The sequence below is a fragment of the Homarus americanus genome, unplaced genomic scaffold, assembly GCF_018991925.1.
Source record: "Homarus americanus isolate GMGI-L3 unplaced genomic scaffold, GMGI_Hamer_2.0 scaffold40565, whole genome shotgun sequence".
Taxonomy (NCBI): domain Eukaryota; kingdom Metazoa; phylum Arthropoda; class Malacostraca; order Decapoda; family Nephropidae; genus Homarus; species Homarus americanus.
This window is the reverse complement of record NW_024735503.1, coordinates 4491530-4516565: the sequence shown is the minus strand read 5'-3', so window position 1 is coordinate 4516565 and position 25036 is coordinate 4491530. Positions and strand designations below refer to the sequence as shown.

Below are 25036 nucleotides of genomic sequence, written 5' to 3'. Positions count from 1 at the left end.
ATGATGAATGGACAACACTTTTGATATTTTATTTAACCAACATTAAGCGATTTTATTCAGCTCAGAGGGGGGCCCGTATACAAGTGGTTAACAAGACAACAGACTTTTGAAATACCGTATGGTGCTACAAAAAGAATGTTGAAAATAAGTTATACTGATAGAACATTAATGAAGTAGTACAGTACAAAGATTGACTTGAGCAATGAGAAAATTTCTGAAAATTTACAGAATAAGGAAATTGAGATATTTTGGCCATGAAATTAGAGATGAGGGTGCAATGTAAGTCAAAATATTAATAGGTAAAATTGAAAGTAGGTGGGAATGGGGAAATCAAGGAATGGGATGGATGGCTGAAATAAAAATCTGGGTCCTGAGAGATACAAAACCTGAGAGGATTGGTAATGACTGCACAAAACAATGAATTGTGGTTCTTGGTCACCAACCCTTACACCAGAGGATGGCACCTCAATCAATGAGTGAAGGGCATCTTGTGTAATAAAAGCAATTTGTTTAATGTATTCTATATTACTGTACTTAAATGAGGATGTTACCCCACAGTACTCACATATGTTTAATTAGTAATCCTCAATAATTAATGAACTAACCCAGTACGATAGAATATAATAAACAAACAAGGTTATTCAATTAATCATCAAAGGCAAGCTCATGCAGTGTGATTGAACATTTGCATATCTCGGTTGTTGCTAATCACAAATTTCTAAATTCACTCTTCAAAATACCAGTTCACACCATATTTCCTAATTCCTAGGTTGATAATGTGTATCAGTTATGAGTCATTATTGGAATCTTCTACTTTTAACTACTGGGTTTAAATAAATGATGCAGGGAGATCTTACATACCTGGTACACGATAAAACCTATTCATTGAGGCATCCCCTAACCACAGTAAATGGATTCCTAAATTCACACAAATCAATTTAGTCATTTTTATACTCTTTAACACAGAATGTAATTTTTTTTCCCATATCTGGTTCAAGTACTGTACAGTAGTTAGTAAGCTGATAAGAAGCAATAATAGTCATCTGATGAAAAGGAGGAGAGAATAAAAGAGAATTGGTTGGTATGTTCTCTTTTACTTGGAAGCTCACAACAATATGGATAATATTAACTTGGCTGTACAAGGGGGTTGAGGAAGAGGAACTGTACAAAAATATTTACTATCTGGTATCTGACAAACAAGGTTCAACACTTCCCTAGTCACCATACATAGCCTGATACACCAGTGATTTACTTACTAAATACTGGAAAATAAAAGCTGCACCTGCTTTTGTCAAGTAATTATGGAAGTTTGCAAAAACTAACTGCCAGCCTCCTAAGAGAAATTCCCCAAAATTCCAATTCTTAAAAACTTATGGTAATGATATAAACAATCAGATCTGTCACATAAGAGAACTGATATCAAGGGAATATTAATATTTATGATGCTCCCCTAGTGAGTCACAGTAGTAATAAATAAATAAAGTGGTAAATGAGATGACAAGGTATGTGAGATTAACATTATCAAAACAAGTCACACCACCGAGAACATCCTTGGTCTGTTTTCATATCCTGTCACACCACCGAGAACATCCTTGGTCTGTTTTCATATCCTGCCACACCACCAAGAACATCCTTGGTCTGTTTTCATATCCTGTCACACCACCGAGAACATCCTTGGTCTGTTTTCATATCCTGTCACACCACCGAGAACATCCTTGGTCTGTTTTCATATCCTGCCATACCACCGAGAACATCCTTGGTCTGTCTCCATATCCTGCCATACCACCAAGAACATCCTTGGTCTCAGTTTTAACACAACTGATAAAGCCTTAAAAAATAAATTAATCCCAATGCTCACATCTTTGTCACTTCCTCTCCCACGTCAATTTCCAATTACCTGACATCTATGATACAAAAGAACTCCACGTGAGAAACCTAGCTAATGTGTATGTCACTTACCCCAAATGTGATGATATCCTGTATCAAGTTTGCATTTTAAAGAGGGTTTTATTATGCAACAGTTGTATTTTTTATAAGTTGAAAATATTTAAGGGAAGATAGCACAGGTACTCCAAATGCATTTTTCACAATGCTGTTTGTAAAAAAAAAAAAAAGAAAAAAAAAAGCTACTTGTTTGTGAATATACTGTATTTATTAATATCAATCATAATAAAAAGAGAGAGTGTGTGCGTGTGTTGAGGTTTCTAAACAACATAAATTACCAGAACACTATAATGATCAATCTGACAATGGCATCTACATTACACTCTGGTCCAACACCATCTCATGTCTCCATTCTCCTTCACATGGTTGATTGTATCATTTTACATGGACAAAATTAATGTTTTGTGAACCTTGTTACACAACTGACAGCTAAGGTCAGTACTTGGCTGTAAATTGTGCAATAACTCATACACCAAGTATATATCTGACAAATTTTACAGAGAAAAATACCTAAGTTATATCTTGTACGATTTCAAGTCACAGTTTAGAGAATAATACCTGATTCATGAAAATATTTCTTTGAACATAGTAAGAAACTATGAAACAGAAAATCTTCAGTGCTGTATAACATTTCCCTTCAGCATATTGCCATGAAGTGAAATTTTACTTATTACAAAGATACAAGTTTAAAGTTCAATATTGTACTACTGAAATTTAGAATCCATTAAGTATATTTACATAAATAGGAACAAAAGTAATTACTATAGAACCAATGAGAAAAGGTTTCAGAGTTATAATAATAAAAAAGTTATCTTTTAAATGCTCTCCATAAATTTCAATCAAAGAGTATGGAACTTAACAACTCATCATCCCAATCACAAAGCTCATCTACTGGCAAAGGAAACTTCCCCAAGTGGTACCATCTTTTCATGTCTAACAAAGACACTAGTCTTAACAGAGACTTGGCTCGGAGACCCGATTGTCGGGAGCACCTATCAAAACCTTCAAAGTCACATGAAGCAATAGGAAGAGTGGGAGCAGACAATTTTGAGGTTCTATTTCCTAAAAGTTCAAATTTCTTACGCAAGTGATGAACAGCTTGAACATTTTCTTTCTTTGGTGATTTCTTAGGAAATATAGAAAAGGTAATTTTCTTTGCTTTTACATTTTTGGAATACGATTTTTCCGGCGACGTATATTTTCTTTTTGTATTTGCACTCGAAGAAAGGAATGACCTAATATCACTTTTCATATAAGGATATTTCTTGGTTTTCTTGGGTACGGTTGTAGAGTTACTAGCGTGACTTGAACTAGCTGAGTGACGTCTCTCATCAGATGTTTTTGTTGGCGATTTCTGTACAGCAAAGTATGAGCGAATATCTTTCATTGTTCCGGGTGAATTATCGATTTTTAACTTTTTGGCTGGGGGCGACGGTGAATAACGATCTTCAGTAAACTCCATCATACTGTTTTGTTGATCACTTATCATTATCTGCGCCTTAAGCTTTGCTCCCCGTGCTTGCCATTCTCTATCGTGTACAGACCTTGGCGACTTTGGTGACCTTGAAGCATTAGGGCTGATGGGAGAACTAATAGTGCCTGGAGATTTTGGATGTAGAGTGGAAGGAGAAAACCGTGTTTCCAAACTTGGTGATGTTGCTAATTTTGGACTGGAAGACTCCTTGGTATTATATGAAGCAGGTGTAGTTTCTTTGGAACGAGACAATCTGTCATTACTAGTTGGAATTATCTGTGAGTCTATTACACCAGCTTGTTGGTCCTGAATAAGCACTTGAGCCTTAAGTTTTGCACCTCGCCCATGCCACTCACGTGATGGAGACAAGTCACTCTCTCTTAATGGAGACACTGGTAATGAGATTTCTGCCCTGGGAAGTCTAGTTTTCCTTTTTTCCTTACAAATGATGTTTTCCTCTTCAGTTTTAACTGATAATACATCAAAATGTTTACATGACAACTGAGATACGGTTGAAGGATTTCCAGAAGTATCATCTACTGGCTCTTGTCTCTGAACTGAAATTTTATCAATATGGTCTGTGGATAAATGTTTCACTTTCCGTTGCTGTGGGGAAGCTCCTTTAAGACTATCTACCTGTTGCTGTGAGGAAGAGGAAGCCCTCTTTAGTCTATCTTCCTGTTGCTGTGAAGAAGCTTTCTTTAGTCTATCTTCCTGTTGCTGTGAAGCTTTCTTTCGACTATCTTCCTGCTGCTGTGAGGATGAGGAAGCTCTCTTTAGTCTATCTTCCTGTTGCTGTGAAGAAGCTCTCTTTAGTCTATCTTCCTGTTGCTGTGAGTAAGCTTTCTTTCGACTATCTTCCTGTTGCTGTGAAGAAGCTCTCTTTCGACTATCTTCCTGTTGCTGTGAAGAAGCTTTCTTTCGACTATCTTCCTGTTGCTGTGAAGAAGCTCTCTTTCGACTATCTTCCTGTTGCTGTGAAGAAGCTTTCTTTCGACTATCTTCCTGTTGCTGTGAAGAAGCTCTCTTTAGACTATCTTCCTGTTGCTGTGAGGAAGAGGAAGCCCTTTTTAGACTATCTTCCTGTTGTTGTGAGGAAGCTTTCTTTAGTCTATCTTCCTGTTGCTGTGAAGAAGCCCTCTTTAGACTATCTTCCTGTTGTTGTGAGGAAGCTTTCTTTAGTCTATCTTCCTGTTGCTGTGAAGCTCTCTTTAGACTATCTTCCTGTTGCTGTGAGGAAGCTTTCTTTAGACTATCTTCCTGTTGCTGTGAAGAAGCTCTCTTTAGACTATCTTCCTGTTGTTGTGAGGAAGCTTTCTTTAGACTATCTTCCTGTTGCTGTGAGGAAGCTTTCTTTAGACTATCTTCCTGTTGCTGTGAAGAAGCTCTCTTTAGACTATCTTCCTGTTGTTGTGAGGAAGCTTTCTTTAGACTATCTTCCTGTTGCTGTGAGGAAGCTTTCTTTAGACTATCTTCCTGTTGCTGTGAAGAAGCTCTCTTTAGACTATCTTCCTGTTGTTGTGAGGAAGCTTTCTTTAGACTATCTTCCTGTTGCTGTGAGGAAGCTTTCTTTAGACTATCTTCCTGTTGCTGTGAAGAAGCTCTCTTTAGTCTATCTTCCTGTTGCTGAGGGGAAGCTTTCTTTAGTCTATCTTCCTGTTGCTGTGAGGAAGCTTTCTTTAGACTATCTTCCTGTTGCTGTGAGGAAGCTTTCTTTAGACTATCTTCCTGTTGCTGTGAAGCTCTCTTTAGACTATCTTCCCATTGTTGTGGGGAAGCTCTCTTTAGACTATCTTCCTGTTGCTGTGGGGAAGCTCTCTTTAGACTATCTTCCTGTTGCTGTGGGGAAGCTCTCTTTAGACTATCTTCCCATTGCTGTGAAGAAGCTCTCTTTAGACTATCTTCCCGTTGCTGTGGGGAAGCTCTCTTTAGACTATCTTCCCGTTGCTGTGGGGAAGCTCTCTTTAGACTATCTTCCCGTTGCTGTGGGGAAGCTCTCTTTAGACTATGACTAATTACTGTCATACTATCTATTGATTTAGAGCTCAGTTGCTTGTCCCTTACTGAGGTTGCTACCTTAGCCTTCTCTTGGTCAGACAACCTATCTTGACCATCTTTCTCTGCTAAAGGTATTTCTTCCACTGGTGCAGTAACAGTGCCTATTTTCAGTGGTTCTACACCCAGGGTTTCTAATAACTTGCTACTTCTTCTCCTCTGTCGCCCTAGTCTTACAGGAGTTTTACATTCAGCTTCATTATGCACCATAACAGGTGTTTCTCTATTTTCTCTGGTCTTTATTGAGTACTTTGATTCTCTTTCAGGTGAAACACTCTCAACTGTTCTGCACTCTGTACTAGAGAGTGTTGTTGTGAGATTACTGGGTGTTACTGGATATGACATTTGTTCAACCAAATCATCGAACACTTCCTCCTTTTTATTTTGTTGACCCAATGGCAATGGTAAATGTTCCATCCGCAATCTGTATGTCATATCAGAAATTGATAGCCTGTCACATTCATTGCTTTTTGTCTCCTTCATTATAACTGAACTCTCACTTAGTTGTCTAGTTTTTCTTCTGGAATGTCTTAAATCATCCTTATCATTACAACCAGACTCTGCACCTTGCCGAGTTTCCATAGATCTGCCAACTGTGTCTGCGGATTTTGTCCTTGATCTCCTCCTCCTCCTCCTTGGCATGTCTTTTTTCTTCGGTGTATCTAAATCTGCTACAGGGCTGATGTGGTTCATTTCAGACTGGGATAAATGTTTTAATGCTTCTTCCGTTTCATTTTCTTTAAAACCAACTATCAAAGCGTCATTATTAATGTTATTACATGGTGAAGGTGTTTGTTTTGTCTTTGATATTACAGGCAATACTAAATCTTCCGACATTAATTCTTGAGGAACAATTAATGTGTTTCCTGACTTGAATTGAGAAAAGCACAGAGGTGTTTCTAGTTCTAAAGTACTTTCAGAGTTGAGTTTACAAGGTGTTACCGAATTTTGAACCTCCTCCTTTTGGGTAGTCTCCTCCATATCTGATATGTTGGGCAACTCTAAAGCTTCAGTTACAACTGAAGAAGAAACTGATGTCTTCTGTAATATTACTGGGGATTTTGAGCCTTCTGATATCACTTCCTGAGTAAAAATTATATTACTCTGCATCTTGGACTGGGAGTCATCATCCGTACTTTGATTTAATCCAGGTGAACCTTTGCCAATCAAAGAAATATCCCCTACAGATGACAGTACAGGGAGGCTTTCTTCAGAACACTTAATGGCTTTTTCCTCCTCTTTCCCATCTCTTGATTGTGAACTAGTCCTTCTTCTCAGATCTCTTCTTTTAGGACTCAACAAAGCCTTTATTTCCTTTGTTATACGAGATGATGTTTCAGTTTCACTGGTACCACTCACTTTAGATGTAATGACATTTTTGGTACAATCAGTATCTTGACCAACATCAGACTTTACTATTCTGAGTGGTTTTACATTCAAAACGTTTTCAGTCTGATTGGCATCAACATTTGTATCTTTTACAAGCTTCTCCTTTCCATTCTGTCTCAGAGAAACAGAAGCGACTTGAGATTCTCTATCATCCAAACATACTTTTTCAGAACCTACATCACAATTAGACTCTTTTGAGGCTTCTTTAGAAACATTTAAAGTTATAAATTTATTATCTCTTAGAACAACTGGTGTATGGGCTTTGTTTGCATTAAGTTTCCACATTTGTCTCACTGGAGTAAAACCAACCTTGCTTCCTTTCATAGTCAATATTGGACTAGGTACAAAGTTTTCCAGATCTTCAACATTGGGGAAGAGGAAGTGACTTGGGTTAACATAAACAACATTGTTAGCATCTGTTACATACCCTATTTGGTTTGTAACATCCCCTAATGCAGAATCCCCCACAAAGATGGCATCCATACTCGCATACACTTTAAAGTTTGGGTTTTGAGGTTCAGTAAGTAATACAGACACCTGTTCATTGAGGGAAGGGAGAGTAAACAGATCAAGTTCAACAGTTGGGACATTTTCTTCCTCTTTCTTTGTCTTTAGAACCGGCTCATTTTCCAAGTCTTCTTTATTAACCTCATCAAAAAGAGAATCTATTTCAGACAGATCTGGGGTTTCATCTATGCGTATCTTACGAGGCCGACCGGGTCCTCTCTTCTTCTTCTTCAACCCTCCCCTAACACCCTTGGAAGTCTGTCTTGATGTTTTTGGGGTATAATTCTCAGAGTCAGGAGCTTCCCTCGATTTTCTTCTGTGTCCTTTATGGTTTACAGAGGGATTACCACTATTCACTTTTTCAGCATTGAATAATTCTGCCTCAGCCGATTGTTTCTTTCCCCTTTTCTTAATTTTTCCGTTGACATTCAAGGATGTGTTTGCATCATAGCTCACATCTGGTATACTGGGTTTTAACACTTGTTTACGACTTTTCTTTACCTGTGAAGGTTTTAGAGCTGCAGTTTCTCCATTTGCTGAGACTTTTCCTTTCTCTTTGGTTTTTGCACTAAGTGGTAACTCAGTGCTGGGGCTGGCATCTGTAGGTTGGGAATCAAGAGTTTTATTTTTTGTCTTTACATTTGCAATCTTTTTAATAAATTTAAAACTCTGCCCATTCATATTTGATAACCCATCATGTGACACCACAGATTTGGTGGATGATGTTTTCTCTCTCGTATTGTTTAATACTGTCATGTTTCCTCCTGTGATCTGTACTGTAGTGAGGCCATTTATATTTCTCGCTGTAGTTGCTGCGGTCGATACTGCCTGAGAACTCTTTGGCAGCGAAAGTCCCTTGGAGGTACTGCCCAAAGGAATAACATTTTTTCGTCCAACAGATTTCATAACTATTCTTGGTCCCCTACTGACCACAGGTACAGAGGTTGGTGTTGATTTATGCACAATGACCTTACCCATGCCAGTGGTGGCAGCATGTTGAAGCTGATGCACTTTATGATATAAGCTACCACTAGAAGTTGTCACCAGCTTTACAGTGCTGGAATTTGCCATAGAACTGGATATCTCACCATTAGAAGATCTCACAGCAGACTGGCCACTGACCTTTATTACAAAATTTGTTCCTGTTTTCAATGTGTCTGCACTAATCCCACTAATTTCATTAACTGTATTCCCAGGTATTATTTTGGAAGTCTTGTTCACTTTGATGATACCATGACTTTTCCTTAGGTGACCACTCATATTGTCTACATGTACCCACATGGAACAGTGTGCGCACCTCAACATTCCCAGCTCAATTAGTTTCATCTCATGTGTGAGATCCACAAGGGCTTTCTCTGCCAGGTGGCGGTGAAAGCTCTTCGACGAAGGAAACCAGTGACCACAGCAGTAGTTCTGACGTTCTAAACCACCAACACCGACTAGTTTGATAGGAGAGACGCGACGTCTAGTGTTATCTGAGCTGGTAGGAGATTCTGAAGCAGTTATGGAAGTAGGTGTTATAACAGTTGTAACAACCACACTAATGGGAGACAGTCCCCCTCCTTCTGAAGTGCCTGGCATAACCTGTAAAACAGAGAAATTTTAAGATATTGTAATGTGTCAACTCACTATCATCTAGTACAGTATATAAGAATAGCACCATCCCATCTATTGTTAAAATAATAAACAACTCCTGATTTATGTACTGTACAGCCCTGTAAATGTATTGAAAGTATATCATTATGTCTAAATCACATGTAAGTTTGTACATTTTCAGCCACCGGCTGCAACTCTATTAATAAACCGTTTATTATTATTATTATTATTTATTTTATAGTTGAGAACACTAATGTGGGCCCTAAATGCATGTTGGTTGGATAAAAATGCAAACATCTTATTGATGACTACATAATGGCTGAATATTTTCAGAGACTAGAGACTGCAGCAATTATTTCACTAAACTACACTGTACAAAACATTACTTTGATCTAATCTTAGTCACACGCTGGAACAGAAAATTATCCAAAAGTGGTAATAAGTTATTTGGTATTCATTCCCAATTTCATGACCCTTGGGTATCTAAGAGTCAAATTATCAATGAACTTATTTTACAATTATAGTACTGTACTCATTTGTTACTCCATAAAGCATGTCTGTTTAAATACAGATGGTAAACCAATTAACATAATCTATGGGTCAAAATTCAGGATTTAATTTATAAAATTATTAATATCATAAAAAAATTTCCATCACCTTTTCCTGCATTTAAAACAGACTTATCCACTCACATTCTTCCCAGATATGCCACACATCAACTATCTCAAGCCTTCAAGTGTCAATGAGCAAGGAACACTGATACACATTTATTTTATAAAATCACACAATGGTTTAACTATCAAATGTTTAAAACAAGTCAGGTACAAAATGAAGCCCATAGCCAGGAGGTTCTTGTAATACTGTACATACAGCCTGGAGTCTCCAGGCTGTCCCCCATACAGCAAGCCAGAATTGGTCTGTTAACCTGTTAAGGTCCAATTCCAATCACCCATCCATCTCCATTACACTGTAAGCCTCAGAAGAGGTAGACTACATGCAACAGTTGCACTCAACAGGCAAAGGGTCTTACATGAGAAGCGATTGTCCAATCAGCACACTTTGTGCCAGGGCTACTGTCCGTCATCTTTGATTTCAAGGTCAATGTGCCATGTTGAAATTTAGTTCCAGTTGGCTAAGCCACAAACCAAAGGAAGAAGGGAGACTATTTAAGGCACATAGCTATGGGCTACACTAGAAGTAGAGGACTGATTCTGAAATTTTATTTTTTAATCATGACTGGACTGTGACACTTGCAAAACCAGTAAGTTTATAGATTGAAAACACAGACCCCAAGACCCTGACTTGTGACCGAGATCTAAAAATTAAGTATGTAAATTTAAAAACTGGATAACCTTCACCGGGAGGCTCACAAAGGATAGTCATTTGGTAAACTAGAAAGGGAGAAGGCTTTAAGAGTTTGGGTGTAGCATAAAGAGAGATGTTCTGATCCATCATGTCAGGACAGCTGATGAGTAGGACCACTTTGGGTGACAGTGTGACTAGATCTGAAGTACTGATCTTGATAACATCACCTTGCAGTCAGTGGCCAACAAATGAATGGCTTGGAGAGATCATGTTCAATGCTTAGCAACAATAATTCTTCAGCTTTCTCCCTGGAAATGTAGGTACATGACAATGTAACTTTTTAATTTACAGGAGAGAGTATTTCATTTTTAGACCCTAGTTCTACAAGTTAGGGCCCAAGGATCCAACTCCCTTAGTGTTAACAGCTATGCAGTACAGAGTTGCTCAATCCCAACAAACGGTTATAAAGTGATGCCAGGATCAATCCCCTTGTGCACAGTTTTCATATTTCTGCAATAAACCTTTTCTGCTTGTTCTGCATATGATTTGTTAATTCATACTCAAAATAAATAATACAATAATTAGCAAATATATTCTCTTTAATATTCATATCAATAACTTTTGTGTGGCTAGGTTATACATTATCATAATTATAAAATATTGTACTGTATAGAGAACTAACCTCTGTATTGTCCATTATGTAAAAATCTCCTTGATACAGCCTTATATAATCACTTCATGTGAAATCAGGTGTAGTAATCTGAAATGTAAAATGTTTAGAAATCATCTATCACTACATGCAACTACTTTACCCAATTTCATAAATACTGTATCATTGCTTGAAGCAACTTATGTACTACATCAAAATTCACTGTTGAGCCAATTGCCAAAAGCTGAGAGTTTACACCACCCTGCAACCAACCCAAGCAAACTTTCACTACAAGCCCAGGGTTCAATCACCCTTCAGTTACTAGCTTGCTTCAGTATCACTAGGGAGGAAGGAGGTTACCTGGTTTAAGCTGGTCATAAAATGGAATTTGAGAATAATTTCTACGTGACAATGATGTTCAGGCAACTCGTGTTCACTCAAACCAGCTAGTAGAGATGGAATGACAGATGCATCAACTACATGCATCAGTGAGACTTCATCCTAGGAACCCATAAATAGCACCACAAGCTCCTAGATGCACTAAAGGACCATCTAGATATTCTATCTCACTAATGTTTATACTTCACTTATACTGTAGGAAGGCAAAGACAACACAATTCTCTAAGGCCTTGTGCCTACAAGGATGCAGCCCAGCTGGGTGAGTCCAATGGCCTTCATCATGAAACTTGCAAGGCTCTTGAGTTCCACACTAACACCTATGGCTAACATTCAGTGAATGTTAATACTGTACATAATTTGCTTACAAACATAACTATGAATAAGTGTTCAGAAAGAGTGAATGAAAATTCCTATCTGATCTCTATGCCAGAAGATTATTCTATCCAAGACTTACACCAAGAGTTTGCTTCACTGACAACACTGAAACTCCAACAGATTGACTCAAAACAGTGAAGAACCAAAGAATATGCACTGTAAGACTTTTCCTGCTTTTCTTCACTGGGGCTGGGATCACCTCTATATCAATGTCACATAGTCTAAGGCCACCCCTATCATATGAAGTTCTGATATTTAAAACCCTTGGATATGAGTAGTACTGCTTCAAAGAGAGCATACTCTTAATATCTCTTCTAAAAAGGTCCTAAAATGCAGCCTTATAGACCAGCATACCCATGTGAAAATCACCCATAAATGCCTCCCTAAAATGGATGGCCAAGGTAACTTAGAAGAATCCATTGTTCTCATAGATCCACCCAGCCAAAGTTAACAGGCTGTCAGATCCTCTGAAGGATTCTCATATACTCCATGACAAGGCCTATAGTTACTGTATATAGTACTATATACCCTAAGGGAAGATTTCAAGTTTGGACTCCTGAAACAGATATTTCCTGGCCTTCCATTTCAGAAAGCCCTAAGGGAACTTAAAAATCCCATGAGGTTAATGTTGTGGGAAAATTGGGAAATATGCACAGATGCCAGGTGATGCAAATACCCAATTGTGCTTCTCTCAATTAATCCCTCAATTTGTCATTAAAATTTATTAAAGGCACTTGCAGCAAAATACACCCAAAGAATACTACAATAATTCAGGAATGAGGTGCAACCAGTTTAGCCTCTGACAAATTCTCTAAATAAAATAATTACCTGGTATATTTAAAAACAAATAAATAAAAACAGACATAGCTGCTGCAAATAAAACACAGCTGAGCCACATCCAAGCAGAAGGAACAACTGGTAACTGGTCTGGTGAGTCAGAGGCCTGTGTTATAGTCTACCGGAGTTGTGAGGTGAGAGCACAGAAGGCATAGTGAATTCGACTCACAGCTCTCAGCCTTTGGAAGCCAGGGGAGATACCTGTATCATCTCCAGTTTTACTGAATTTCTGCTGTATGTCTCAGTCATACAAGTGCAAAGTTCCTGGGAACCCTGAAATCAAACCCAAAAGCTTGTCAACACAAAGCATGGGTTGCCTCAGTTAGCTATAAAAATAATCCACTGCTAGTAATGTATACTATACACTACATAAACTTTCATACAGTATAATTTATTTCACAACATGCACTTAACATATTTCACAATTTCTTTAATAAAAAATGATTAATTATGAGGAAATTAGCTTCATACCTTTACTGTAATTTATAAATCTTTAAACTGATAGATGAGAGACACCAAACAACATCCTCTCAATAACAGTAAAATTCAGAAGTGTCAACATATAAAACTTTAAAGACTAGATATCTGCTAAGGTAAAGAAAACAAGAAATATTATACATTCTTCAAAAAATAATATACAGTATTAAATATCAAATGACCATAACAATCCTTTGTCATCAACTACATGGCAATGCTTTAAATTAGTGTATGTACAGTAAAGTCCACTTTACAATTCAGGAAATGTGACCTACTTGTGGAGAAAAACTGTTTAAGACGGTAAAAAAGAAGATACAGCTGATCTGTACGGAACATACTGGAAACTCTATCCAAACTAAATTGCTATGACAAGTTGACAAGATAAAGTAATTGATATAGTATGTGCCTTGTTTACCTATTCTTTTTGTACATGCAAGCCTTTCCTTATACATTAGGTAAGTAGTTCTATAAAACAAGCTTTAAATTGCTATAATCTCCATTTCTCTATACAGTATTAATAAACAAAAGGACACAAACTTTGAATTTTGGCAAAGGTCAGGTCATATTTCAGTGAGCTCTGTTTGGGTCATACGGATTTAAAATGCTTGGAAATTTTTCTATCTTTGTACATGTATACTAATTATCACTACAGTTCAAGATGATAACAACAAAATTCTCCTCAAAGTAGTGCAGAATTGATAAGAAGTGTTTATTGTGATTTCAGCAGCATATTCCAAAAGTAGCAGTATTCATGTTTGTGTCTGTGTGTGTTTGAAGAAAGCAGCATGACACAGTATAGTTTTGTGAACCAGAATTATTGTCCAAGGTAAAAATCTTTCATGTTTGACTACGAAAAGCTTGTTGTACATGAACTGTGTTAAAGTAAAACTAATTTTATTTGTGTATATGTATGAAACATTTGAGCTTAACCCATCAGTTGAATGGAAATAATGTCACAGGAAAAAAGTCATAACTTTAGTTTGAAAAAAAAAGCCACATTTTACTTATAAATACCATTAACAAGGTAGGTTAGGTTAGGTTAGGTTTGATTGGCCAATGTTGGTTTAGGTTGGGGTTTGGGAAGTTAGATTTTGAATATTTTCTTTGGTTATGTCACATTTAGGCTGTAAAATGAACTTATATTTCATTGTAAAGTTGCCTCTACCAGTTAGTTATAGAGTGACTTTATAGTGACATTTCCCTGTAACTGATTTCCTACATTCGATCACCATGCACAGCGTTAATTATATTCTGATTTACAACTGGTAACCCTAATGGTGACATCAAAACTCAACCATTTTCTCAAAGTTCTATATTCCAAGCAAAACAAAGTATGCAAGGAACCCCTATTAACAAACCAATAACACAAAGCATGTTTTGAATCACTATACAGCTCCTATATCAACTCTATACAGTAGTGAAAGGTTATGTATATTGAGGGAGCGAGGGAAAGTTGTGTGCCTGTACATCAGTGGCCTGTATGACCTCTTGCCTACACCTGTCACCAACACCACTGTGGTAGAGTGGTGTCGCCGATGTGTACATTAGTAAGGCAGCTGTATCATCTAGTGTGTATGTATGTATGTGGCAGGTGTATGGTTGGGGGGCCGGGGATGCGCCAGTAGTGACGGAGGTAAACAAAGCGCCATGCTGTGTTGTGGTGGTGGCAGACAGCACCAGCCGCCACTCACCGCCATACCCCGCCAATATCACCCACTACTTCAAACTAACGTCTAGTAATCAAGGCAGCTCATTCTTACCTATGAGATGGTGTTCTGTTCCATTTTAGGCTTGTTCAGAATCCACCGTGTCAAGTTCAGTCACTACCAACGTACAATAACCATTAAATCTCGAAAATTAGTATGAGCAATTCCGCTGGTTTGTTTGGGCGCGCTATGTCCTCACAACTGTAGTTCGAGACTAATAATCGCTGGATTTTCTATTTTTGAATTTTCTTCGTCCATGTCACATTAATTAAGATATACAACACCTCGATATGAAAATCTATAAATACTATAAATAACATTTGAGTGCCACAGGAAGATCAACATGTACACCAAAAGTTACATAGAATTTAGGCGACAATGGAAAGAGAGACGATCTGCGTCTCGAACAGCTTCAAGGCCATCGATCCGGCAGCTGCGCCCTCTGCAGTGTTGCCAGATGCCAACCATTGGATTTAATCATCTGATGCAAAACTACCAGTACTGCATTCCCATGCATTAACTCCTTACATAACGTTTTATTAATTTACGATAAGCTGCTTAAATTAACAGGCTCTTACATCTCAGTGTGAAATATACTCTGGTTCCATATTATCTATTGGATTTGTTAAGAAGTCTCTAGAAAACCCCCCTCTTTCTTTTTACTTCCTCAATATTTTCGTCTTTGAACTAACTGATCATAAGCCAGAACACTGAGTTACACAGACGAAGATAATTATTTTTTAATGTGTGGTGTTACAACACGATTATTGTTGAACTCGATGTCGTGTCGTGCGTCACCGGAAAATACTTTGCATTTTTATTTGGCCTGCTGCATTGCGCAGAAACTATTACGCTTTAATTACACACTGTGATACAGTTGGGGCTCATGGATTGGTCTTTTGAAAATAATTCGCAGTTCTTTAACCAATTATTATGCCAGTGTAACATTATACACAAGCTGTTTTAGTTAAGCAGCTTGGGAAAATACGCCGTAATTAAAGTGTTTTTTTCCCTTACGAAATATTAACAAGTTGTAAAATTTGTCTTATGTTTTAAATACATCCCTGTGTGGTATTTTCCTTTCACATAAAGTGTTGTCTATAATATTGGTGTAGCGTCACCACCAACCACTCTACGATCAATAATTTTTGACGATTTTTTCCTTGACTTTCAGTGTAAAATAACACGCTCAGTAGTTTTGTCTATCTGTCTTTTTGAGATAAATTATTGGTGTACTATACTTTTATTTGATTAACGAATAGTATCTCTACAAAATTGTGTAGTGCCTTCACAAAACAGTACAGTATCATCAGAAGAATGAATGAATACTGTATACACAAATTACTAATGTTGGTTTTCATATATCTGGCATTTACCCAAATTCTGTGATTCATATGAATTTACACCACAATTTTCTTTGACATTACTGTACGTCACAACATAAGATTTTTCGCATACTTCATTGACAACGACGCAAGGTTAAACAGGCAGCGCGCAAATTTATGCATCCGAAACTACAAACGTTATTTTATATGTTCATTAAGCAGTTTAAAGCGAGGATTAGGGAATTTTTAGATAGAAGAAGTAAAAACAGTCAGGATGATCTTTCACTTCGTCCAGTAAACAACGTTATTTACGAAATGGCAACACTGTTCACCCCCGTCAGAGAAAACGGGACTTGTTTACATGTGTCTTTTAGTCACTAGACTTGTCCAGACAAGTCGTACTTCTCCAATAGATGGACTTCCATAATCAATTAGCTTAATTTTATCAAAAGCAATTTTAATGAATCCATTATGAAAATATCAAAAGCATCGATTTTAATTTTTATATTTCCGTAACGTAATGTCATTTAAATGTTGTATTTCTAAGATATCCGTATCTTTAATCTTTAAACGTAGCGGGTCACCTCGGTCCTCGAAACCTTATATTTTCACCAGTTGAAGATCACGTCGTATTATCAAGTCGTAAGTCGGTCTGATCAGGTTCCAAAATAACGTCCTCATAATTATATGATTCATTGAAAGCTCATCGAAATATCGGAAGGAAATGCAGTGTTGCACCATACTTCCACACTGACAAAATATTTCAGGAATGTTTCTATAAACAAGAATTGGTTTTACTATTTTCATTACCGGGCAGATAGGAAGGTTCCCGCACAATCAGTATAAAGTCACCGCCTACCAGGGTATACATAGGTGTAGTAGTGAACAATGCTGGGGGTTGAAGGCCATGAGGTGGCGGCCTCTTCTGCCGAAACTCACTCTTTGCCCGCGTTAAATTCTTGCTATCGTGATGCAGAATGGACTTCCTGGATCACAGGGTATGTGATGATTACCCTCAGGGTGTGTAGAGATCACGGAGCATGTGAGGATCATAGTGTGAGGATCACGGGGTGTATGAGGATCAGTGTGATATCACAAGATGTGTGAGGTTCACAGAGTGTGTGATGATCACAGTGAAGTCATGTGGTGAGGATAGGGTATGTGAGGATTACACGGTGCGCGCCTCCTGGGTGGGGGGCGTGACTGGTCCTGTACTGGTGTAAGGGTCCGTTTTTCCTTACTTCAGATTTACTCTATTTATTCTTCCTTTCTATACTTATATACTTATATTCTTCTGTTCTTAGTCCTGTTCTATATAAGTATCTATCTTAAAGTTCTTTGTATATATAACCCACCAAGTCCGTCCGCGTTTATGATCGAATCGCTCTCTTCTGCTTCAAGCTTATTAGTTCTTTGTGTTGTTCCCTCTGTACTGTCTTGCGATCTGGACTTTTGAATATGTTCCGAATTGCTGCTATCCCTGCCAGGTTTTTGGCCTGCAGGATAAATTCCTCATTCTCTAATGGTATCATCCTGAGCTGAGCTGAGGGGGCGGGGCTATTCTCCAGCATCTGTCGCCTCTTCACCTCATGAGGAGTAGCTGACAGGTTGAGAGCCTCTGTACAGATATCCTGTAACTTCATCTTGTCGTGTGATTTTTTACGTTCAGCTTCTTCTGACTGACTCTCAGGGACTCCAAACACGATAAATTGTTCCTGCGGTCGAGCCGATCCTGGCGTTCCACCTCTCCCATATCAGTAGGTCTACTGGTTCTAATCTTTTCAACACTCTTCACTAGAGACCCTGGCTGCTGTAACACCTGCTCGGATCTTACATTTGTCTCAGTCATCTTCTGTGACCCGGCTGCAACCTGAGCATAGCTCTTCTTAACTACTCCCTTTATCCTATCGGCTACTTCTTCAGTCTAAGTGAGAATCTCTCCCAACTTGCTCTACAGTAGTTTGGCAACCAACAAGGATCCAGCTTCCTCTGTTTTCGATTCTAAGGATTTCTTTCCCTTATGATCTGCAATACCCTCGTTGACTTTGTTTATATAGTCAGGACAATATCAGCAACAGCAAACACACGTTAACGCTTTCTGTACCTAACCTAACATGACTTTACATAATTTACCCTAACCCCTAAGGAAGAGTTAGGGCGTTTAGTTATCAGGTGTAACTAGCTGGGGGGGGGGGGACTAACCTTCAGGTAATCCAAAAATATGAGAGCATGTGTATTAGGGAGAGAGAGGGAAAGATATGCGCTTTACTCAAAGGATAAGATGCTCCCTCGCTCGAGTACAGTAAATAGGGAAGTGGGAAGAAATAGATACGAAGACGGAACATACACAGAACTGCACCACATCGCCTGCTTTTCCAGGTTTAGTCCATCATGAATTTAAAATGTTTCCCTCCCCACGGACCACCAAAGCTCGCGATCCACACAAGAACGTCTCAAGGACTCGGATCTTCTTCAAATTTCCTCGGTAGGCGAGTGGTGAAGCCGCGACAGTTGCATCCTCTCTGGTTATTGAAAATGTGAGAACGTGGACACACATGTGTATGTTTGTGTGTTAGGTTCACATTTTCAGAAATTCGTCCGTAACATTTTTTTCCCCGACAACTGTGAGAGTGCATGTTGACGACTCACTTAAGAAACTTCAAAGAGATAGAACCTTCAGAGAATCTAAAAGAACAAGTTTGTTGGGTGATTAATAATGGAAAGATAAAATAATTCTAAAAGTTTAGCACCAAGGGTCTCTGACATTAACATTGTGTGAGGCTCATGGAAGAGTGACGGGTGAGGGCGGAAGATTACATTATTCTGTACCTTTAATGTAGTATCTATGAAAAATAACTATTTTAATTTTGTGACTGTAAATAATGTAATGGTTAAGGTAATTCTGGCATTGTGAGAAATCTTGCACCAAAGTTATGACACTTACGACTTTCTGTAAGCCCCAAAAAAGGATAACACACACACACACGTTCCTAGGTGGGTTCGAATCTTGGTATATTTGTTGGTGTTGAGTCTTATCTTAAATGAAGGTGTTAAACTGTATGTAAATGACTCATTAAGATGCTACATAAAATTAGTTGCCATAAAGTGTCGAGAATGTTGTGAGATCACCGTGAAGTGTCCTAGCTCTCACGTCTCACATTGTGTGAATACAGAGTTACGCCGCATATTAAGTGTGGATATACGGTAGTGTACACGACACCATACAGCAGAATTTACGAACAATACGGGCATTTCTCTTTTAGGGTTGTTTTATTAATAGATTCATGATTCAAAGTCTATTTAGTTTTGTTTAATTTTTAGAAAGCCGGGATACCCCCGGCAGCGCCCAGCTCAAAAAGTGCCTGAGATATTGCCCGGACAACTATGAAAACGATAAAAGTAACAACCACTAAAAACCTTCCTCTCTGAACTCATATTCTTAGGGCCGGCAGCTGGAGGGTGCAGTATTGTTGTCAAAGGACCTCCTGATCTAAAGGGATATTACAGCTTAAAAAAAAGACATAATTTGACGGGATTTGATTCACGTAATGAATTAGTTGGCGGGATTTGGCCTCTGGGAGGTCGTCCAATGTAATTTCTGCGATGGTATTTTGTTTAGTGGAAGCTACGCCGAACTCTCAAAACTATTCTCACCTAATGAAAAAAATATGCTTTTCATTATATCATTTACACATGAAGGGGAGTACAATAACACAACAAACCAGGGAGCAGGTACTTTATTGGTCCTTATTGAGGTGATAGAAGGGTACAGGAGAGATAGCAGGCGGTAGGCAGAGCGCACACACACACACACACACACACACACACACACACGCACAGGTAAACGTCTCAACAATAGACTACTGTATTAAGTTGTACTACATGGGCGCCAACACAAGCTCCTACTATAGTACAAAATTATGTTACAAGCTATGTACAGTACACAAGGGATGTGACATGCTCGGGTCAGCAGAAGTCTTAAATCTATCAGTTACACGGAAGAACCAGACGCCGAAGGCTAATGTGTACCAACCTATAATGTTCTCTTCACTAATGGGTATTATTGCCACTGTCATCATCAACTATATAAAGGGATCTGTGTTCTGGAAACTATAATTTAGGAAAATGCTAAGAATATTCAGCAATGTTTGGTAACTATACATATGTTATAAGTATATGGTACCAAATGTTTAAGGTAACTGTACAGTACACTCACGCGTACATATGTAGAGTAAAAATACACACGAGTAGTGCGTAACAGAGACGTGACCGATCGCCCAAGCGGCTAACGAGCCGATCATTTGGTGAAGAGGATAAAAGTAACTGTGTTTGGTGAATGTTTACTTAACCCCTTGAGTGTGACTGATGACAACCCTTCGAGTACGATGATTTAACCCCCTTTGTGTATGATGAAATAATCCTGTAAATAAAGTCATCCTTCTCAGGGGGTTAAATCATCATACTCAAGAGGTTGTCATCGTACTCAAAAGGGCTAGACAGCATTGAGAACTACCTCCCAGGTGAGGGCGACTCACTACACTGGGATATATCAATAAACAGCACAACAGCACATCACCACCAGGTACTGAGTATTGTGATACAACAACTTTGTTATGTCTGTGTTACAAAGGTCGGATCACACAAGATTAATCCCCCAGCTTATATCACCGGATGATTAGACACTTGGGAGGAGTTAGGTTAGCGTTAGTGTTTAATCTTTAGGTGAGATAAGCTGGGGGCTAATCTTCCTGTGATCCCAAAGTTCACCGCAAGAAAAAGCTATTGTAATGAACACTGTCTATGAGAGCGACCGTCAGCCAGGCTATGAGTATAGGGACCATGACGTCATCATTCTGAAGCAGACCCATCAACTAATTAAATCAGTATCAGTTATTACATCCTATCCAAACATATTCTAACTACAACCACACACACTGTTCAATGGGCGTGTTGTGTATCTTTACATGTAAGATCTCTCGACATAAAGATGGCGTCTCTCTCACTAACCAATCACCGACCTACAATCGCTCTCTACCCATTATGGTCAGTATTTAATCTACTGTAGAGTTATATATTGTTACGAAAAATCTTTAGAAAAATAAATTATAAATATGAAGAGTCTTAAATATACATAAACATTGCGACCACTGTATAAAGTTAGCTCTAGGCTGGCCAAGTCCCTCCTCATTGATTAGATTTTTTTCTCCCAAATAATTCCCTTTCTTTCCAGCTAAACCTCTTATGAATATGTAGTTTTTACCCTTAGAAACGCATTTCTTCCCGTAAAAGTAGCTCGGCCGTACACCACACGTTCTGGTTCACTTCACCGTATCTACAAATAATAATAATAATAATAATAATAATAATAATAATAATGGGCTACACAATATGAGACACTACATCACGTCAAGTTCACAGGCGGGAACATAAGCACTGCAGGTGAGTGCATGGTGATCGTGACGTATGGAACACTTATATAACTGTGTGTTTATATCGTAACATCTTGACGTAATTGGGTATTTTCATATACTGTACGTATTCAAATGCGCTTATACGGTGATCAGAGAACCATTCGTGTGGGTGGACAGTCGCCTCTAACACACACACACACACACACACACACACGGCAATAAGCACCCCAAAGCCGTATTTTCTTCCTTATATATACATTGTTTCATTCTTTATAAGCTCAAGAAGCATTTATTTATACCGACTGGGCACGTTATATACATTTGTGAAGATAACACAACACTAAGTTAGGCTATATGTATATAAGAATTCAGTTGATTAATAATAATAATAATAATAATAATAATAATAATAATAATAATAATAATAATAATAATAATAATAATAATAATTGGACAGTACCGTTCCTGCACTTTGCCTTCAACATTCCTCACTCCATATTTACACTTAAGGAAAGCTAAGTCTACCCAACACAGTTTAATAAGCATAGTTTATCATACTGTGAAATGCCGAATGTTTAGACATGTTATATATAAAAAAAACACACTGTACAACACTATCTAATACAACTAGGTTAACTGTACATAAATTCAGCAGCACCTTACCTCACATTAATCCTCAAACACTGTACTCAATATAATGTGATTCCAGTTTCGTCTTTGCCAACTGTACTTGCTGGAGAACATGTAATAATAACGCAGTAAACATCATCGTGAGCCAAGACAAGAGACTCAGAGGCGCGGTACATTATGGGTCCGTGAGTGCTGCCAGTTTGTTGTCAATATGAGTCAAGTGAGTTTTGTTTTATCTTTTATGGATTTCAACCATTAAATTATTAAACCAAAGTAGGATTTTGACTATACTTGCACAATACAACGTTTTACGCACACTTTTTTATTAGTGACATGTCTGTATTATAGGCTAAACAGAGTCGTAGTTGACACAGGAACAGGATGTTTGGCAGTACCCATGATGCACCTCGCAGCTTGAGGCTCAACTAAGCGTTGTCTTAAGCGTTGTCTTGGTCAGTATTATTAATCTAACGGCTGGAGAAAAATAACCAGAAGGTCTCAGAAACAACTATTTACTCATTTTAGTGTAAATACCGCTCGAATCCTGTATATACAGTGTGGGTGATTGTGTAGCATATCTTATAATAATTGTGACAATTAGAAATAAATGCACACACACAATTTACAGTAAACAAAATATATTATTTTTACATATACATGATGTGATCCCAACAACCAACTGGAAAAAGACATACAATAATACAGACCCTTATTGAGGTGACAATCCTCTCTCGGTATGAAAGTGGATTCTATTGTTTCCCAGTAACTTCAGTTTCTCTTAGTTTGTGTTTCCCGAACAGATTCAAAACAACTAAATATATATTGAAAGTAGTTGTACTTTTGTAATCTATAATCTACCCAAATTTCCTTTATTTTTCATCAACTCTAGCCGTATTTTCTCTTTTTGCTTCAGTTTATCCTACAGTATCTCCGTTTTCTCTTTATCCAAATTGCTTCAAATAGTATCATCTATTCCATACACTTATACCGTTATCTCTTCACATCTAATAGTCACGTGTTAATTGTTCATATTTCTAGTCACCTTTTCTCTTTTCTACTCCTTTTTGGGGAGTAGTTTTCTGTAAGTTGTCATCTTCCGGACGTTTATCTTCCGCGTTCTCTCCTCTTGCAGTTTTATCATTTATCCACGAACACTTCTGGCAGTTCGTGACACTCGGGCATGGCGGCGGCGTCAGAGAGGGAGACCTGTGACATCATTGTCTTGTCATTCAGCTCCTCCACTACCGCCTTGTTGCGCCCCTTCCCGCGGTCTGAAAAAGGTAAACAATGTATTTTCCCGGATTCTGAATAAATATATCTTGTACTTTACGTTTCGCTCCATCGATAAAACCCTAGCTGGAGAATCATTGTGATTAGGTCTTCGTTGACACTTTGTTTACTACAGCATCTTGACACTCACTGTCTTACTGACGGTCCACACTTTCCTTCTACGTTGTCGCTCTGGACCTTCGGTAAGATTAGGGTAAGAAGAAACTGTGGGGCAGAGAAAAATCCCGGGACGACAGACAAGGTACTGACGGCGTTCAATATGAGTCAGGGTTCCATCGACGGAGGTGTAACCATGACCAATCTCCTAGTCCTTTGAGGAGGAGGATTTAACTCTTTGAGGACGAAGGTTTAACTCTGGAATATGACATATCCCTTTGGGGACAATGTGTTAAACCTTTTGTCCTCAAAGGATTAATACTTCGTGTGAGCTATTTCTTATCTACTGTCAATCATGTGATGTTAAAATGTCAACAATGCGTAAATGAGACGGTATTTGTCATTACAACGTTGATGAACCACACGGGTGTAGACAATCGACTTAGCACACGATACAAGTTATATAAACAGTTTTTTATTTGCAGTTCCTAACTATCACAACCCCCATTATAAATATGACAAAAACATGGAATAAAAGTTCTTGGTGCAGCAAGGATAGCAAACAAAATGGGAAAATAAAACAATATATTAAAGAAGACGTCCTTTATATTCCACAGCCATTAAGAGTTTCTCATTTGGTAATGAAAAAACTTAAGTGGGGGGATGGAGATATGTGACGATGCTGTATAATGTAGCAGTGTTTTGATTCTACAGAAGTAAGGGCTGGGAGAGAGAGAGCTAGGGGGTTTATGGCTGTGGTGGTGGTGTAGATCTGGGCTGGTGATGATGGTGATGGTGTAGGTGTAAGCTAGTGTTGACAGTGTAGGTGTAAGCTAGTGGTGATGGTGTAGGTGTAAGCTAGTGGTGATAGTGTAGGTGCAAACTAGTGTTGACAGTGTAGGTGTAAGCTAGTGGTGATGGTGTAGGTGTAAGCTAGTGGTGATAGTGTAGGTGTAAGCTAGTGGTGATGGTGTAGGTGTAAGCTAGTGGTGATGGTGTAGGTGTAAGCTAGTGGTGATAGTGTAGGTGTAAGCTAGTGGTGATGGTGTAGGTGTAAGCTAGTGGTGATAGTGTAGGTGTAAACTAGTGGTGATAGTGTAGGTGTAAGATAGTGGTGATGGTGTAGGTGTAAGCTAGTGGTGATGGTGTAGGTGTAAACTAGTGGTGATAGTGTAGGTGTAAGATAGTGGTGATGGTGCAGGTGTAAGCTAGTGGTGATAGTGTAGGTGTAAGCTAGTGGTGATAGTGTAGGTGTAAGATAGTGGTGATGGTGTACTGTACCGGTAGGGGGAAGGGTGTATACTGTAAGCTAATGGAGGCGTAGGTAGGGGGGGTAGGGTCGAGGGAGAGGGACTTTTACTCGCCTTGGGTCTAAGAAGCAGGGATAAAACGTTTACTGCCTCGCTTCACTCTCGGATCATCCTCGCTTCTTCTCTTCTCCCACTTTTTTATATTTAACCGTTTTTTCTTTTCTATATACCACAGCTCTTGTTTCTGTATTTCGTTTGTGTCTTTATTATCGTCTTTACTTTTTAGCTCGCCTTTATAATTGTGTTCACTAGAAAAGGTCG

General features: G+C 38.4%; 2 protein-coding genes across 6 annotated transcripts in view; both read right to left on the bottom strand.

The window, feature by feature from the left end:
- Nucleotides 1–1078: 1078 nt before the first annotated feature.
- Nucleotides 1079–15128, bottom strand: LOC121871229 (titin homolog). Of its 5 annotated transcripts, none has more exons than XM_042373426.1 (5): nucleotides 14768–15128; nucleotides 10953–11030; nucleotides 9996–10097; nucleotides 4420–8953; nucleotides 1079–4347 (listed from the first exon to the last, which is right to left on the bottom strand). In XM_042373426.1, exons 2-5 carry the CDS (start codon nucleotides 10965–10967, stop codon nucleotides 2780–2782), a joined length of 6219 nt encoding a protein of 2072 aa, XP_042229360.1. In that variant the 5' UTR covers nucleotides 10968–11030; nucleotides 14768–15128; the 3' UTR covers nucleotides 1079–2779. The 5 variants fall into 5 exon arrangements, with proteins under 5 accessions (XP_042229360.1, XP_042229358.1, XP_042229359.1 ...); XM_042373424.1 differs by having other exon boundaries at nucleotides 1079–5391; nucleotides 5428–8953; XM_042373425.1 differs by having other exon boundaries at nucleotides 1079–8953; nucleotides 9996–10578.
- An 8089-nt stretch (nucleotides 15129–23217) lies between these two features.
- Nucleotides 23218–25036, bottom strand: part of LOC121871228 — a 72743-nt gene continuing 70924 nt past the window's right edge. Inside the window, 1 exon segment of the mRNA XM_042373422.1 lies at nucleotides 23218–23350. The gene's annotated coding sequence lies outside the window, so the exon portion shown is untranslated.